A 17,789-nucleotide genomic window follows, 5' to 3' on the forward strand; every position below is an offset into this window, starting at 1 on the left:
ATTACTGGGTCACTCGACAATAAAGCTGCTCTGGTCTTTCAAAGATGCTCTATTAGCTTTAATAACAGAATCAACATAAACTCCCTGGTGAGCTCCTTCAGAGGCCCCGCCTTCTGGACAGGACCCCAGTCGACGGCCCAGCCCTGGTCCCCTCCCAGGCTCCTCTCAGCTCTGTAAACTGATCACTTCCTACAGCAGCAGGAGGGCACGGTGGAGAGGCAGCTGCATCAGAAGACTCAGACCGGGATAGGCACCCTGGCTGTGCTGCTCACTTCCAACTGGATACCTCTCTGGGCCTCAGCAGCTTCCGTAGGAAAGTGGGAATAAGAAGATCATCCTCCACAGAGCTGCGATAAAGATTATGGGCTGTGCTGCATTTAGTTGCTCAGTCATGTCTGACTCTTTGCAACCCCACGGACGATAGCCCGCCAGGCTCCTCTGTCCCTGGGATTCTCTGGGCAAGAATACTGGACTGGGTATAGACTATCCTTTCTCCGGGAGATCTTCCCGAACTAGGAATCGAACCACAGGGTCTCCTGCACTGCATGCAGATTCTTTACTAGCTGAGCTACCAGGGAAGCCCCACAAAGATTCTATCATTTAGTAAATGTAAATCACTTAGCTCAGAGCCTGACTAAATGATAGTTATTATTAGAATTTTTTTTCCTACATCAGAAGTTACACAGTAAGGTCTGGGCTGACCCTTCTTGGTGTATACTCTGGCACTGTGGCAATAACATGGGGCTCCATTACTAAGTGTATGCAAACATAGGTTAATCAGGGAGAGCAAAGAGATGGCACACAGGCCACCTCCCACCTCCCACCTCCCCTGACCAGGCCAGGCATCTCTAGCTGATCTCAGCACTCTTCTCCCCGTCACTACAGCCTTGGGCTGATAAGACACAATATAGAGCTTCAGGCACCTATTAGCACTGTGGGGAAACCCATCTGCTGTTCTCCGATCACCAGGCAGAGATGGTGGCCTGGGAGAGATTCATGCATTAGAGAGTGAGGGCAAGGGCCACACCCACAGACAAGTGACGAGGAATGAAGGGAAATTTGTTCCCACTGCTGCAGACCCAGCACTTAATGGTGCCTGCCACAGAACAGGTGCTCAAATGTCTGTTGGATGAGTAAATGAACATCTAATCCACCTGAGTCCATAGCACAGAGCACTGGGTCTAACCTAGCAGGTGCTCAATGAACAAGAGAGGGTGGTGAGGGAGGCTGGCTAGACCCTCACTCGAGTACAGCGTCAGTAAGTAGACAGAGCACCAGCTTAGGGAGGGTCAAGGCCTGATACTGCTTTCCTCACTCAGCACATGACCCTGAGCAGGGCCTTCTCTCCCCATGTGTTCAATGAAGGGAGTGACTAGACAAAGCCAGGCCCCTTTCAGTCCTGACATTGAGATCTAGGAAGCATTTCCAGGCACTGGCAGTCTAGAGACTCCCACGACCCCACAAGCCACAGCCTCATATACTGTTCTTACGCAAGATTCTAGTATCAGGGGTCCAGGAGAGAAATCCAAGGGCGCTGGGCAGCCACTGGCTACATGAATCACTGTCCGGATTCCCAAGCCCAAGCTCGACTGTTCAGCCCTTCAATCTAGCCCACATTCCTTGCCCCTAGACTATCCCATCTTCTCCCACCTCAGTCAGGGTACCCATCCCATAAACACTCTCGAGTGCTGGCTGGGGATCAGCCCACAGCACTGAACAAGACAGAAGTGGCCTCTGGAGCTGGCACCTGAGAAGCAGAGAAAAGTACACAAATACGTGGAGTAAGTGAAGAGTGTAAACAGGCCACAGGGGACACAGGCCACAGGTGGGGTAGGCGGGGCTCAGAGAAGGCGTCTCGGAGGGGAGAATGAACTGAGACCTAAAGGATGACAGGGCGCTGATCATGGAAAGACTGGGGAAGGGGACATCCCAGGCAAAGGAACAGTGGTTGCAAAGACTCAGGCCGGGAACTGGCGAACCACGGCCATTCGTGTATTTACGTATCATCTGTGGCTGTTTCTGGATTATGCCGCCAGAGGTTCCAGAGAGACCTATGGCCTGTGGAGTGTGAAGGACTACCTGATCCTTTATTGGTAAAGATGGGCGACCCCTGGTTTACAGAGTTAGAGGGTCAGGGTAGCTAAAACAGACTGAGCAAGGAGGAGACATACGCGAAGACCAGGGAGGTGGGTGGAAGCCGGGCCATGCTGGCTTGGGTGGGTTACACTGATTTCCAGCCTGGTGTCAATGCCCCCTTTCAGGCCGTCTCCAATCCACCCTGCAACTGGGGGCCAGGGTGATCTCCCTACAACACAGAGCTGATCACCTTACCCTCCTGCTCCCATGGTTTCCCAAAGCACATTACAAGGAACACAGGCTCCACGGGATAAACGTCAATAAAAGCATGCCACACTTAAGTAAGTTTGAGCAACATGTCACTCTCCTCTCTCTCTCGGATGCTCTCAAGCAAGCACCCTAGCAAGTGAAATGTTTTGGAAAGTTCCACAGCAAAGAAATTGGTGGACTTTAACTTGCCAGTCTTCAAATTATTTGGCCAAAGAACCCTTTTTTTCCCCCCATAAAAATCTGTTAACATTTAAAGAACCAGTGTTCCATGAGCTGAAGGACATACTCCTGTGCTTGGCACACCCAGCTCCAGTAGGCAATCCTAGAGCCTGTCCTACACTTTGCGGATGTGGCCTGGGAAGCCTTCTCTCTAGGCTGTCCCTTGCTTTCTTCTTGCCATCAATGCCCTAAATAAAGGTCATCTGGCCACACCAGCTGCTCTATCTAATGGAACGGCAGGAACAGCACTAACATTTACACCAAGTGACTGCCCGCCTGCGCCCCTGGTGGGAGACGTCTACTCCATGGGTCTGTCCAGCATTGCTTTCCCCCATCTTCGGTCATGACACTCCCGCTCTCCTGTGGGGACCACGCTTCCGCCATCCCCTGCCAGCTCCAAGGGTGCGGTCTGGCTAAACACAATAGTCCACCCTCCTGATTTGGAGGGACAGGCTCAGGGGAGGAGCATAGGACCGAAGTTGGGCCAGTGAATTCCAAACTGGGCTGGGCGTCCTTGGAGTTCACGATGAGGCAGTCGAGATGGGATTCAATCCCAGGTCCTCCTGCCCCGTCTTGCACTTCAACCCCCAAGTCTCCCCTAACTTGAGCAGCCAAGTCCAGTTTGGCATAGAGTCATCCTTAAGATTCCAGTCACAGATGCCCACAGAGGAGGGCTGGAAAGTGCAACTCACAGCTCCATGTCCTCCAGGGAAGTATGGCTACTTCTCAGCAAAGGGGGCTAACCTGGACCATCCATTCTTTCAGGTAGTAGGTGATGATCGGACAGGGGTGGGTGTTGGTCCTGAGACCAGGGATGAAGGAAGGGGGAGTGGGGTGGGGGGCGGGGAGGGGGGCATACCTGCTAGCCGTGCTCTTCCTTCCAGCCGCACTGGCTCCGTCAGCCTGCGAAGGAAATCCAGAACAGCTACATCAGCCAAGAGGAAGACCCGGAGGCTACCCACTGTACCCTGCCAAGCGCCAGCTCAGACACCAGCTTTCAGAGGGGTGAGCGGGCCACCACCCGCTGCTCCATTCCTCCAGGCTAGAGAAATCTGCCCCCCAGTGGCAAGAGGGGGTCAGGACAGCCATCCCCCGACCCCGGCCCCGCCCCACCCTCCACCACCAATCTGCTTGGCCCTTTAAATCCATCTGAGCACCCACTGCCAACATAAACCCAGCAACCACAGAGCTCGTGGGACTCGGTGAAAAGTAAGTAACCAGCTAAATCTGAGATTGAATTGCACCATTTTTATTTTCAGCTGGGATTTCCAATAAAACAGTAGCCGCAGATTTATTCCTACCAACTGGAGGGGGGAAATCCTATTATGTTAAAATAGGCTGTCCCCCAACCCTGCAAGCAGAGGGAGGCAAGAGAATGCTGGTTTGTAATCGCTTTTATTTGGGGGGTGGAGGGGTGGGGAGATAAGGCTAACCAAACGAAATTTTCAGAAATCATAAAATTCTGGTTCAGATGGAGAGACTGAGGCCCCAGAAGAGAAGAGAGTTGCCTGAAGTCTCATGAGGACTGAGTGACAAATACCCAGGGATCCTGACACCTAGGCCCATGCTGGGGAGACCTCGATGCTAAGACCACGGACACGGGAGAAACTAAGGCCATGGGTTCTCCAACACCCCTGGTTGGAGATGCACTGCCCAGCTTTGGGGAAACATTTATGATAATAGTAATCACAGTTGGAATAATGCAGGTTCAAAACTCAAGCACACATGTGTTTCGAAATTCAGACGCTTTCCAATTTTAGAAAGGTAATGTGGTGCATGTGTTCTATATTTTGAAACAACCCTGGAAGGGTCTGGGGAGCCCCCAGTGCTCAAGCACGTTGATATTTCTATAGTGAAACATATGCAGTCAGCACATGGGTAACATGAAGCTGGCGCCTAGCCTCTTCTCCCTTCAGGTCAAGTTCTGTCGCCTCACCAGTTAGAAAACATCTTTTTGTTTCCAAGCTTTCTGAAATTCAGGGTTGCAAATGAAGGACTGAGGACCTAAAAACAGCAGCAGCTACCTGTTAAGGAGTGCCTCTGAGAAGCTGCAAACTGGCAAAACCAGATGGTGGACTTCGATTTAAACAGTTGATATATAAAAATAAAGGGATTTCATCCTCCCCAAAGCCAGATGTTCAGCTTCTGAAAGCAACACGCAGTCCCACGTGACCAATCAGCTTGACTTGACATACCTGGTTAGCCACAGTCCCCACCACTGCCTCTTGTCTACTTCCCCACCCCGTCCCCTGTGGGTACCAAGACTCACTCCCCCAGCTAACTTCCCACCCAGCACTAACGTATGGGCACTGAACGCCTCTCATTTAATCCTCTGGACAGGTTTCCCAACACACATACACAATCTCCCCATTTCACATGTGAGGCACTGAGGGTCAAAGAATTTAAGTCATTTATCCAACATCCCTTGTGGCTCAGCTAGTAAAGAATCCGCCTACAATGTGGAAGACCAGGATTCGATCCCTTGGTTGGGAAGACCCCCTAGAGAAGGGAAAGGCTACCCACTCCAGTATTCTGGCCTGGAGAATTCCATGGACTGTACAACAGTCCATGGGGTCACAAAGAGTCAGACACGACTGAGCAACTCTCATTTTCACTTTTATCCAACATCCCACAACTACAAGCCCAGATGTGGGTCACTCCAACACCCACCTTCCTCAGCTCTGGAATATTTTATCTCCCTCCAACACTCAAGAGAGCCAATTGGGAAATGGGGTGAATGTACAGAGCCCCCACTGCCCACAGGAAGCAAACGGACAGGTGAAGGACAAACAAGGAGGCAGAAATACAAGGCTTGGGAGGGAGCAGCTAATGGGATGCCAGCGTATTATTTCCATGGAAGAACCAAGAAAGCAGAAGATGGTTCACAAGTAATATCACTGGGAGCAAAAGAACAGGATCAAGTACAGCCTCTTTCCGACATCTTGCATTCCTCAAACTTGTAAAGAAAACAAATGCAAGGAGTTGTTCGAATGCTCGAATCAGAAAAGGCAAAAGGGGTGGAAGTTCTGTCCCCAGAGAGCTTAAACACAGTAAAACCCCCAAAGCACCTTTCAGACTCAACTCTACGCGTGTATTTATAGGATTTCATACCTATCTTTCATGTTATCTCTTTTTTGTCCTTTTCCTTCACACATAATTTCACACAAAGTTGACGAGTTCAAGTGTATTGAACATGCAACTGGGCAGGGAAAAGGAGTCTCTCTCTTTGGCACACCTGCCCATCTCCACGTGTGTTCCCATTTTCCCTTTTATTGTGTTCATGATATTTGAACTTCTCATCACTGGTAGCCACATACATTTTTGTTTTCCACTCATTTTTATCAAACTAAGACAAAGTGCTAAAAACGTTCAAAGAGCTGTCTAAGCAAATCTTTCTGTAGAAGCCTAGATGGGATGGGATAACTGGAGGGAAGAGCACATCCCTGCAGGGTGGGAAATGTCTGTTTATTGGCAGATATGGGAAGGCGGTAGAGATGGACCATGGGCCACGAGTGAGAGATGCTCAAGAGAGCAACTCTCAACCTCAGCTTTTGGGCCTGAGTCCAGACCTACCCGAAGCTCCAATACTTTGGCCACCTGATGTGAAGAGAGGACTCACTGCAAAAGACCCGGACACTGGGAAAGACTGAAGGCAAGAGAAGAGGACAACAGAGGATGAAGTGGTTGGATGGCATCACCGACTCAATGGACATGAGTTTGCGCAAACTCTGGGGGATGGTGAAGGACAGAGAAGCCTGGCATGCTGCAGTTCGTTGCAAAGAGTCAGACAAGACTTAGCAACTGAACTGAACCAAAGTGAACCAGACCACCTTAACGACAAGGGACAGCCTCTAGGGGCCTCCCACCCCCACCAGCCACAGTGCTGAGGACACCAATTCTCAGTTGTAGAGATCCCTAAGGAGCCAGGCTGGCTTTGTCTGTGTCCTCACAAATATCTCAAAGCAAGTCTTACTGTTTGAATTCAGTTGATAGTGCCATTTTCCTGGGCCCAAATGGTCTACTACCAGCAATTTCATTCAATTTGACCCAAACCACAAACTCACTTTTACCCAGTGTAATCTGATCTGATTCTCAATTTGAACCAAAGTTCAAGAACACTGGGCGTAGAGTCACAGGGTCTGAATTCAAGTCTTGGGTCTGCCATTTTTGAACGGTACAAACCCTGGCAAGTCATCTGTACTCTCTAGGACTCAGTTTCTTCATCTGCAAAATGGCAATTTTGCCAACACTAAGATCTATCTCTTGGGACTGGAGGGAGACTTAAACATGATAAATAAGCTAGACATGTAAAACTACTTAGTTTGAGCCCAGCTGTAATAATAATAATAATAATCGTTAACAACCCTAGATATAGCTATAAAGGTACCATTTATTGGGCTCAAGAAACTGAGGCACAGAAAAACAGAGTGACTTGTACAAGGGTACACAGCAGATGGGCAAGAGGCAGAGTCAGGCCTGGACCGAGCCACATTCCTTCCCAGCCTGTCCTGCGGCCTGATCTGAATCCTCAGCTGTAAGACAGAAGGTCATAAGCATCTACCAGACCCCGCGGCCCTGAGGCTTTCTCCAAAGGGCTGGTCAGTGACAGTGAATACAGTGATGTTGGCAAAGCACTAAGCAGAGGCCAAGTGTGTGTAGAAATGGAAACTACTGCTGATGGCGCCACTGGACCACGTGCATCTAAAGATGCAGCTTCTGCCTGGCTCTGTCTGGGTCTCCCCTTCAACCTTGGGCATGCTCTTTCCTTTCCCTGGACCTGAGGTTCTCACAGGTAAAAACAAGGACAGGAGGCACAAGAGTTCAATCAGATCATCGCACCTCCTCTCATCTCTGACGCTCTACGCGGAGTTGACCCAAACCTAACCAGACCGCTTAAGGGTAAATGAAATATGGTGGGGGGAGTAGGCTCATGAGAGACCTTCCTCCTCTTACGCAGGTGGGGGTAAAGGTACCCAAACCCAGGACCCCCACCCAGCTCCCCACAAGGGCACCCAGCCCCACCCATTCCTTACCACACCAGCTTCTTCTCAGGGCCTGGGCAAGGCTATTTTTGGTTTCATTCAACCCTCCTCTTCCCTCCCAAATGAACGTTGAGTTGTTCTTTTCCATTCTCTTATTAAGGATTTTCTTGGAAAGAAAATATTATTCCTAACCCAGAAATTTTATTTCTAAATTTGTGCAAATGTAAAGTTGTAAGACATCAGCTGCATTTCACATTTTGTGCAAACGGCAGAAACAGGCAATTCGTGTGCTACGCGATGGGGGCTGGCCAACGATTTCGATAAAATAAACCCTTTTTTAATTTAAATGCTAATGCACTGAATTAAAATTTAATAACTGAGGAAATTGAAAAGCCGAGCAGGAATATTGGAAATAAATCCAAGCAGAAACAGCTGAAATTAAAAATTCTAGAGAGTGGGAGGATAGCAGCTAAGCTGTCTTATATGATTACATTTTTTTTTTTTCAGAATGAAGCAAAAAAAAAAAAAAAAAAAAAAATCCTATCTCTCGCTGGCTCCAGGGCAGTAAATCCACAGCGCTGTGATTTATTGCTCAATTTTCCTGAGGGAAAAAGGCTTTCTTTCATGCTGAAATATTTCATAAATTTCAAGCCAGCATAAATTCTTAATTTAAAAGTTATGGAGGTCACATTTAGTGCACTGGTACGGTTCCAAAATCTTAAAGGAATAGCAGCAACCAAAAAAAAAAAAAAAGGCAAAAAGGAGGGGTAGAATTTGCTCCTTTTTTTTTTTTTTTTTCCTTTTTTCCATTTTGGTTTTAATTCATGAGTTGAAATTTCATTATTAAAGATTCTTCCTGGATGGATGGAACCCAAGCAAGCACGTGGGGAACTGGTGTGTGTTTGGAAATCTGCTGCAAAAGATGAAGAGATAAAGATTTAATTCAATTATAAAAAGGCATTTTTTTTTTTTTTTTTAAACCACTTGAGGAATTTCTGGTAAAAATTTCCTCCCTTCATTGCCCGGGAAGGGGTGAGAGTGGGGGAGGGTGGCCAATGTAATTGCTTCTCTTAGATCGCCGATCTTTTGTGCACACTGATATATTCATTTGTTATACAGCTGTTCAGCGGCGGAAAGAATGCTGGGGCGCCCATAATTCTAAGCAAATCAATCAAAAATTAATGATTTGTCATGCTTGCACAATGGAGGAAAACAGCTCCTTGGGTCCTGGCTGCCTGATCTGGAAGAATGAAATGCCTTTCTGCGATAAGAGAGCAGACCCAGAGGCTCAGGGGGGCCGAGGGGCCACTGGAAATGTGGGGGCTCGTGGCCCTGGAGCTCCGAGAAGATGGAGCGGGAACCTCCAAGATGGCACTTCAGCGGTCAAGCCCGGGACAGACCTGAGACAGCACATTTCCATGGTGGTATAATTAAGATCTTGCCTTTTCCCTCCCCCACTGCAACTCAAAAATTGCTTCCTCCCTGGAGACTTAAATGATCCCCATCCCCCCACCAGATCTGATTAGTCCCTGTTCATTGTTCTCCCAACAAGGCTAACACACTACCACCAGTGCCTTTCGCCAGCTCTACGGGATAGGGACCACAGTTCCGGGACAGCCTGTGTTGCCCCAGACTCCTCCTGGATAAAGACCACATCCCACATGTGGTTGTGTCTCTAGCACCCAGCTAGGGGCTTGGCACAAGCCAAATATTCAGCAAATATGGTTGAATCCATTAATTACTATTTCTCAGGTAATACTGATCAGCTGGTAAAGAATCCACCTGCAATGCAGGAGACCTGGGTTCAGTCCCTGGGTTGGGAAGATTCTCTGGAGAAGGGAAAAGCTACCCACTCCAGTATTCTGGCCTGGAGAATTCCATGGACTATAGTCCATGGGGTTGCAAAGAGTCGGACATGACTGAGTGACTTTCCCTTTCACTTTCTCTGATACTGAGGTTCCTTAGATGAATAATAAATTGCACTGGCAATTATACATGGGTAAGCTATGAAAATCGATCTTAAATAATCAATCATTCCTTCTTTCATTCAACATGTGTTTCTTGAAAGCCTACTATGTGTCACGTACTATGCTCGGCTTTGAATGGACAACCTCAAACCCACTGATGGACGATTCCATACCCCCAGTGTTCACTGCTTCTCGGCTTCCTTCCATCCTTGGAAGGGAAGAATCAACGTGAACCTGGGAGAGGAAGGGACGTTTCCTGATTGTTCAAATCCCTTTGAAGTCTCATCTTCTTTCTTACTAAGTCACGTGACTGTTATATTCGTAAGCACCAAATGCATAGTGGTCCAAAACATGTCTGTGTACTTTATACATATGTATATCATTTTGCACATAGAAATTGTTTTAAATTACCAACTGGTACAACTCACCCTGCAGGAAGATGCTCAGGCTCAGTGGTGAATGAAATCAAGTGCACTTGACCTGGAGGCCTGCGGGAGGCACCAAACCTTTGAGAAGAACCTACCAGAGCCTCAGGACCTGCCCAGAGGATGACTCTATGTCCCCTACCATTTACTGAGGACAGGGGGACAAATGGGTCTGAAAGAACTCAAGCCCTATTTACATATCTCTTTCCTTTCCAACCACCAATGGATCCCTCAAATCTAACTTGAACTTTTGTCCCAGTGAGTCACATGACTCAAGTCAGGAAAAAGTTGTTCACTCATCTCACAAGTATTTACTGAGCTCCTTCTATGTTCCAGACACTGTTCTAGGCAAATATGGTTGAACCTGTTATTATTTCCCTGTCCTCACGGTGATCACACTCAAGTATGTGTGGTAGTTGCTCAGTCGTGTCTGACTCTTTGCGACTCTATGGACTGTAGCCCACCAGCCTCCTCTGTCCATGGAATTATCCAGGCAAGAATGCTGGAGTGGGTTGCCATTTCCTACTCCAGGGGATCTTCCCGACCCAGATATCGAACCTGTATTTCTTGTTCTCCTGTACTGGCAGGCAGATTCTTTACCACTAGCGCCACCTGGGAAGCCCCATACTCTAGTATGCAGGTGTGTGTGCATGCTAAGTCGCTTCAGTCACATCAGACTTTACAACCCTATGGACTGTAGCCTGCCAGGCTCCTCTGTCCATGGGATTTCCCAGGCAAGAATACTGGAGTGGGTTGCCATGCCATCCTCCAGAGGATCTTCCTGACCCAGGGATCAAACCTGTATCTCCTGTGACTCCAGCATTGCAGGTGGATTCTTCACCGCTGAGCCACCGGGGAAGCCCATACTCACATATAATCAAGTATAATTGCACTCAAGGGCAGGCGGGTAATCAGAATGCTGGGCCAAGGGAAGAGCTGTGGGCTGCAATTTTAAATAAGTTGATCAGAGTAGGTGTCACTGGGAAAACAATGGAAGGTGAGGGGGCTGGCCATGCGGTGACTGGGAAAAGAGGAATGGCCAGTGGGAAGACCAAAGGGCAGACGTGTGCGTGGTGTGCTCAATGCACAGACAGGATGCCAGCGTGTCTAGGGCAGACCAAGCGAGGATGAGAGGTCAGCTGTGCAGAGCCTCGCAGCCACTGAAGGGCTTTGGCTTTTACTCTGCGGAGCCAAACCTTCCTGGAAGGTTTGGGCAGAGTCATACAATTTGACTTCCATTTTTAAAAAAATCACTGTGGTTGCTCTGTTGAGAACAGACCATGGGGCAAGGATGGAGACAGGTGGGAGGTTGGTAAGGAGGTTACTAGTAGCAATCCAGGTAAAAGATGAGGGTGGCTGGGACAAGGGTTGTGGGAGTGAGGGAATTGAGGAAGCATTCTCAGTTTTGAATATACGAGAAGGTAGAACCAACAGGACTTGCTGATAAACTGGATATGTGAACTGAAGAAAAGGAAGAATCAGGAAAGATTTTCAAAATCTTGGACCAAGAAAAATGGAATTGCATCCGTCTGGTGATGAGAATATTAATCATCAGCCTATCACTTTACAGATTGTTCCACCTCTTTGAATCCTCCAAATAACCCCATGAAGAAGACAATGCAGTTTATGCCCCTTTGACCAAGAATTAACGAAGCACCCAGAGGGGCCAAGTGACTAGCCCGAGGTCACACAGCTGGCCCAAGGCTTGGGCAGGGCTTATGCAGGTCTTCTTACCTAAGTCCATGGTCATTTCCTCTACAGACTTAGCCCTTCATCTCTAGAACTCATGAATCAACCCTGGCCCTAAACAATGTAGACGAACTATTTTCCTATCCAACCACTGGGCTCCAACTCAAACACAGGTAGTCCCTACTTTTACTCACCAGGTGTTCCTGAAAAACACCCATTAAGGGTGACTGTATCAGCACTGAACAACAAGCTTTGCAAGCTAAAAGAGGATTCCATTCCCAGGGAACTAAATATGTTATAAATTCCCTAATTAGATCCTGCTTCTTAGATCACAATCAGTGATATGTTCCTACCATGTGGTATGTGGTTTTATTTTCTATTTATTTTCCCAACTGAACACAGTTACTTAAAGCCACTAACTGAGTGCTTTAAGGGTCCGAAGCTTGCGGGATAGAGTGGAGGCTGCCTGAGAAGACTCTGGGTTAAAAGAACTGGAACCCAGGAGGCTGACACCATTTTTCAATAGATATTTATAGAGTTCAGACTAGATGTGTGATTCTGAGCAAGGCCTTGGGGGGATTGACACTATGATGAATCAGACATGGCTCCTTACTCATTCACCAAAATACTACCCATTAAGTGCCTACTATGTGCTGGGTACCAAGATTATTACTGGGGACACAATAGCAACAAGAACAGAGGGGGAGGCAGACCGTGATTATTCACTTCACACTCTCAATTTAGACACTTGCTCTGAAGAGAAAGGTCTGAGTTCCCTGAGTATCTCTGACAACAGGATCCACTGAGACAACAGAGTTGGGATGGGCTTTCCTGAGGGAAGGATGTTGGAACGGGGCTCACAGCACTCCCATTCAATAGTGGGAATGCAAAATCTAATGCAAATGGAGCTAACACAAGCTAGGTGCCAGGGAGCCAGCAGAAGGATGCCATCTGGCCCGGATGGAAAGCCCGGGTCTCTGAATCTTGTGGGGCTACAGCCTTCTCTGAGGGCCTCCACTTCTGGAGGAAGGGACCAGCCCACTGACATGGCCAGGCTCATACAGCAAGCTCCTGACCAGACCCCAGGCCAGAACCCAGAGGCTGAGGGAGGCAGGCCCCTCCCTGACTAGCCAGATTTCCAACTATAAGAGAAATCTATAGGAGATGACCAGTGTCTTTATTCCTCCAGGTTACCATGTCTTTCTGCTCTTTCCCAAGTCCGTGTTATCTGAAGACATGTGTCAAGAATACAGCAGGCTTCCTGGGAATGGAACCAGCACAGGCTGTCTCTGTTTTATGCAAGTTTCTCCTTCTCTCTGGTGGGCAGCCATGCAGACTGGAGCAGGGTCCTTTTACTGCCTTCATCATCACCACCACCACCATCATCATCACCACCACCACCATCATCACCACCACCACCACCATCATCACCACTATCACAGTCGCCATCACTGGCGTTACCACCATCATCACCACCACCACCATCATCACCACCACCACCACCATCATCACCACTATCACAGTTGCCATCACTGGCGTTACCACCATCATCACCATCATCATCACCACGACCACCATCATCACCACCATCATCACCACCACCACCATCATCACCACCACCACCATCATCACCACCACCACCACCACCATCATCATCACCACTGTCACAGTCACCATCACTGGCATCACCACCACCACCACCATCACCACCACCACCACCATCACCACCACCACCACCATCATCATCACCACCACCACCATCATCATCACCACCACCACCATCATCATCATCATCACCGCCACCATCATCATCATCACCACCACCACTATCACAGGTGCCATCACTGGCATTACCACCATCATCACCACCATCACCACCACCATCATCATCACCACCACCATCATCATCACCACCACCACCATCATCATCACCACCACCACCATCATCATCACCACCACCACCATCATCATCATCATCACCGCCACCATCATCATCATCACCACCACCATCACAGTCGCCATCACTGGCATTACCACCATCATCACCACCATCATCATCACCACCATCATCACCACCATCATCACCACCACCATCATCACAGTCGCCATCACTGGCATTACCACCACCATCACCACCACTGTCACTGTCACCATCACTGGCATTACCACCATCATCACCATCATCATCACCACCACCATCATCACCACCACCATCATCATCACCACCACCACCATCATCACCATCATCACCACCACCATCACCACCATCATCACCACCACCATCACCACCACCATCATCACCACCACCATCACCACCACCATCATCACCACCATCACCACCATCATCACCACCACCATCATCACCACCACCACCACCGTCATCACCACCACCATCACCACCATCACCATCATCATCACCACCACCACCATCATCACCATCATCACCACCATCACCACCACCATCATCAGCATCATCACAATCACAGTTGCCATCACTGGCATTACCACCACCATCACCACCACTGTCACTGTCACCATCACTGGCATTACCACCATCATCACCATCATCATCACCACCACCATCATCACCACCAGCACCATTATTACCACCAGCACCATCATCATCATTGACTTTGTCATTGCCACCAGCAGCTGGTAACTACTGAGCACCTGTAAGCCAGGCTGAGGCGTTTCAGATTTATTCTACGGCTCATAGGCTGCTCAAGAAGGCATGTGCACCTCCGAGAGCAACTACCGGTTACAGGGCGGAGGCAGGGAGCCCCACACAGAGGCCACTGTCATCTTCCAGAGAAGAGATGATGACGCTCTGGGAACCGCGGTGCAAGAGAGAATGCTCCAAGACCTAGAGCTATTGGGAGTGACAAAGATCTCCTGAGACAGCGTTTGGAAAGTGCCCGGGGTGGAGCTGGCATGCAGTGGTTGCTCAATAAATGACAGGTTTAAAAATAAAGGCACCATTGCAGCTGCTGAAAAACTCTGTCAGCCATGGACCGCATGCAGACGACTGGGAGTAAAAAGTGAATCCACTTCCACCCCTGAGGCCTGACTCGTGGGCCTCAGAAGAAGCGGGGAGTCCTGGTTCAGAGAGGAGAGGCAACAGCCTCCCCTGGGCTGCCGTGTGGGACTCACCCCTAGACCACAAGCCTCATTCTCATCCCAGGGTGCCAGATGCCACCACAATGGGAGCCCACAGTCCCTCCCTGGACCTAAAAGATCTAGAATAGTTCCTGGCTGCTTAATGAGTGTAAATTCTATTTGCTTAGCTGGGCTGGATCACAAAGAGTTCTAAGGTTGCATCAAAAAGTGTGAGGCTGTTCCTGGGGTCAGGCCCAGCAAGATTATTAGCTTTTGTTTTTCTTTCTTACTTTTTAAACTGAAATAATTTTGCATTTATAAGACAGTTGCAGAGAAACTACAGGGATTCTGTCTGTAAATGGGGCTGCAGGAGGAGGTGATACGCAGGGATTAAGACCAGTTCGGGGGCTGATGCCAGCACCCAGGGAGGGTCAGGTAAGACCTGAGCTAATCAAGGTGAAGCCCAGTCTCCCTCCCCAGGCCCAGCAGTCAAAAAGCCCTCAGGCTCTAAGGCTGATCCACGAAGAAGGGCCCCAGCAGCAGGGATGTTGGGCACTGGGAGTCAGGCAGGGGGCTGGGGGTGGGCACAAGCCCTGACACTTGCTAGCTGCACCCTGGCCAAGTGACTTGATCTCTCAGCGCCTCAGTGGCTTCCTCTGTAAAGCAGGAGTGATGCTAGTGGCCACCTCAGAGGCTGCGTGAGACAAAGTGAGCTCATCAGTCTCACACTTAGAGCAAGGCCTTCACTCCCGCACAGTGTCAGCCCGGATTATTAGTCCAGCACGAAGGGCCTCAAGGGGGATAACACCAGCAATCCCTAGCGTTCCACATCTACTGATCACCTCTGTATGCCAACCCAGAGCGCGGGCATCATGTGCGCCATTTCATCTCCATGACCACCCTGAGCGGTAGGGACCACCTTCACCCCCACTGCCCAGGCGAGGACCCAGAGTTTGCAGGGTGCTGGGACAGCGAGGAAGAGCTCCAGCCCAGCTTCCAATCCAGATGCTCCAAGTTCAAGTTCACATTCTCAAACCCAGTGCCATGCTGCTCCAAGGCCCAGCAGGGTGACCTTGGCGAGTGACATTCCCCACCTTGAGGAGAGGACCCACTCCTCTGCGCACACAAATGCTCTCTGCTTGTTTTCTTTTGAAAAAAGAACTGCATCTCAGTTCTCTACCATCACACAGTTAATCTCTCAATTTACAAAAGAGCGAGTCATGTGACTGGATTCCACAAAAATTCTCTCTCCAGGTTTATGATTTTACAGAAAACTCCAGGGAAAACCGCCTGGAGCGAGTTAAAACCAGATCAGCCATAAACTATGTCCTGGTACAGCCTCACCAAGCCAAGACTCAGATTACTCATTAAATACGTGATAAATATTCACTTCAGATCAGCAGGAACTTGGGGAGGGTGGGTAAAAAAAAATTTTTTTTGCTTCATGGGGGGAAAATCCATTATGAATACAGAGTGTGTCAAGCTTCAAATTAGTGAACCCAGAATTGGGGAATTGGGGGACAGAATTTTTTAAGTCAACCCCATTAAACCATGACCACCACCCTTAGGTATTTCCAAATAAGGCAGTAAGTAAGTGCTGCAGTTTATGGGGTTGCAAAGAGTCAGACATGACTTACACTGAACGACGACAACAAAGTAAGGGGACCTCAAACCTCTTCAAGAGGACCAAGCAAAGGGCGTGGTGATGCGCGCGTGCTCGGACAACCCTGAGGAAACAGCAGTAGCCCCCAAGCCAGGAGACCCTGCCTCTGGCTGCTGGCAGAGGCAATGTCTGGCCTCCATCTGCCCACCCATCCAGTGAGGCTGCTGGACTCACGACCTCTCAGAAACCTTCCAACTCTGACATCTGGAGTCCGGCAGACCTGATTTCAAACTCTGCCTGGAACATGATGTAGCTGTGTGATCTACCTACCTCCAGTCACATCACCCCTCACAGCCTCAGTTTCTTCATATGTAAAAGAGAGAAAAATCCCCATGAACCACAGCTGCTGGGTATATTAAAACATACAAAGTCTGTAACCTCCCAGCTGGTGCTCACAGTACAAGAGCAGAGATCTGGATGCTGTCATTATGATTCCACTGGTGGTGGTGGCAAGGAGGATTAATACAGTAAAAAAAAAAAAAAGAACAACATATTTTGATGACTCCCAACAGGATTCACTAGTCTCAGAAGTTCCCAGCAGCGACTCTGGAGCTGGATGGCCTAGGTTCAAATCCTGACTGCAGCACTTACAAGCCATGTGACACTGGGCGAATCACTTAACCCTCTGGGGCTCAGTTTTGTCACCTGTCCATACAGGAAAGACAATAGCGGTCACCTCGCAAGGTTACTTAGGACTAAATCAGCTAAGATACTAAAGCTCTCAAAACAATGCCTGACAGGACTTGCCCGGTGGTACAGTGGATAAGAATCCGCCTGCCAGTGCAGGGGGCACGGGTTCAATCCCTGGTCTGGGAAGATTCCACGTGCAGTGGAGCAATTACAGCCTGTGAGCCGCAACTAGTGAGCCCTGGTGCTGCACCTACTGAAGCCCATGAGCCTAGGTCTGTGCTCCACAACAAGAAAAACCACCGAAGTGAAAAGCCCACGTACCACAGCGAAGAATTGCCCCGGAACAATACAACTAGAGAAAGCCCGCGCACAGCAACGAAGACCCAGTGCAACCAAAAATACATAAATGTGCCTGACACAGAGCGCTGCATAAGTATTAACCATAGAAATAATGATCATTTATTAAAATGATCTATCATGTATTAAACGTTAGCTAAATAATGATCACTTATTAAAATTCGAGCAAGTCTTCTGAGCATTCGTTTCCCAAGCTATAATCTAGAGAGTTCTGACCACATGAGTTCTGAGGACCCTCCTAGTTCTGAAACTTGTTTTTCCTCCAGCTGTCCCACTGCCTAGACTACATTCCACTCTGACCCACTGGACCCCTTACCCTGCTCCAAAAAGGCTTCCCTGACCACAGCGGCAATCTCCTAGAGCACCAACGGTGCACCTGAGCATACCTGGGAACATCACCTCTCTCTGCAGCCTT

At 48.9% G+C, this 17,789-nt stretch overlaps 1 protein-coding gene across 18 annotated transcripts in view; it reads right to left on the bottom strand.

Annotated features, from left to right (window-relative positions):
* The window catches only part of ZNF618 (zinc finger protein 618), a 200,860-nt gene that overhangs the window by 85,918 nt on the left and 97,153 nt on the right, over positions 1-17,789 (bottom strand). For all 18 annotated transcript variants that reach the window (XM_043870604.1, XM_043870600.1, XM_043870616.1 and 15 more), the window contains exon 2: positions 3,425-3,468. In XM_043870604.1, the coding sequence (XP_043726539.1) occupies positions 3,425-3,468 (44 nt within the window). The remainder of the gene's footprint in view (positions 1-3,424; positions 3,469-17,789) is intronic.

This window comes from Cervus elaphus, chromosome 16, assembly GCF_910594005.1.
Source record: "Cervus elaphus chromosome 16, mCerEla1.1, whole genome shotgun sequence".
Taxonomy (NCBI): Eukaryota; Metazoa; Chordata; class Mammalia; order Artiodactyla; family Cervidae; genus Cervus; species Cervus elaphus.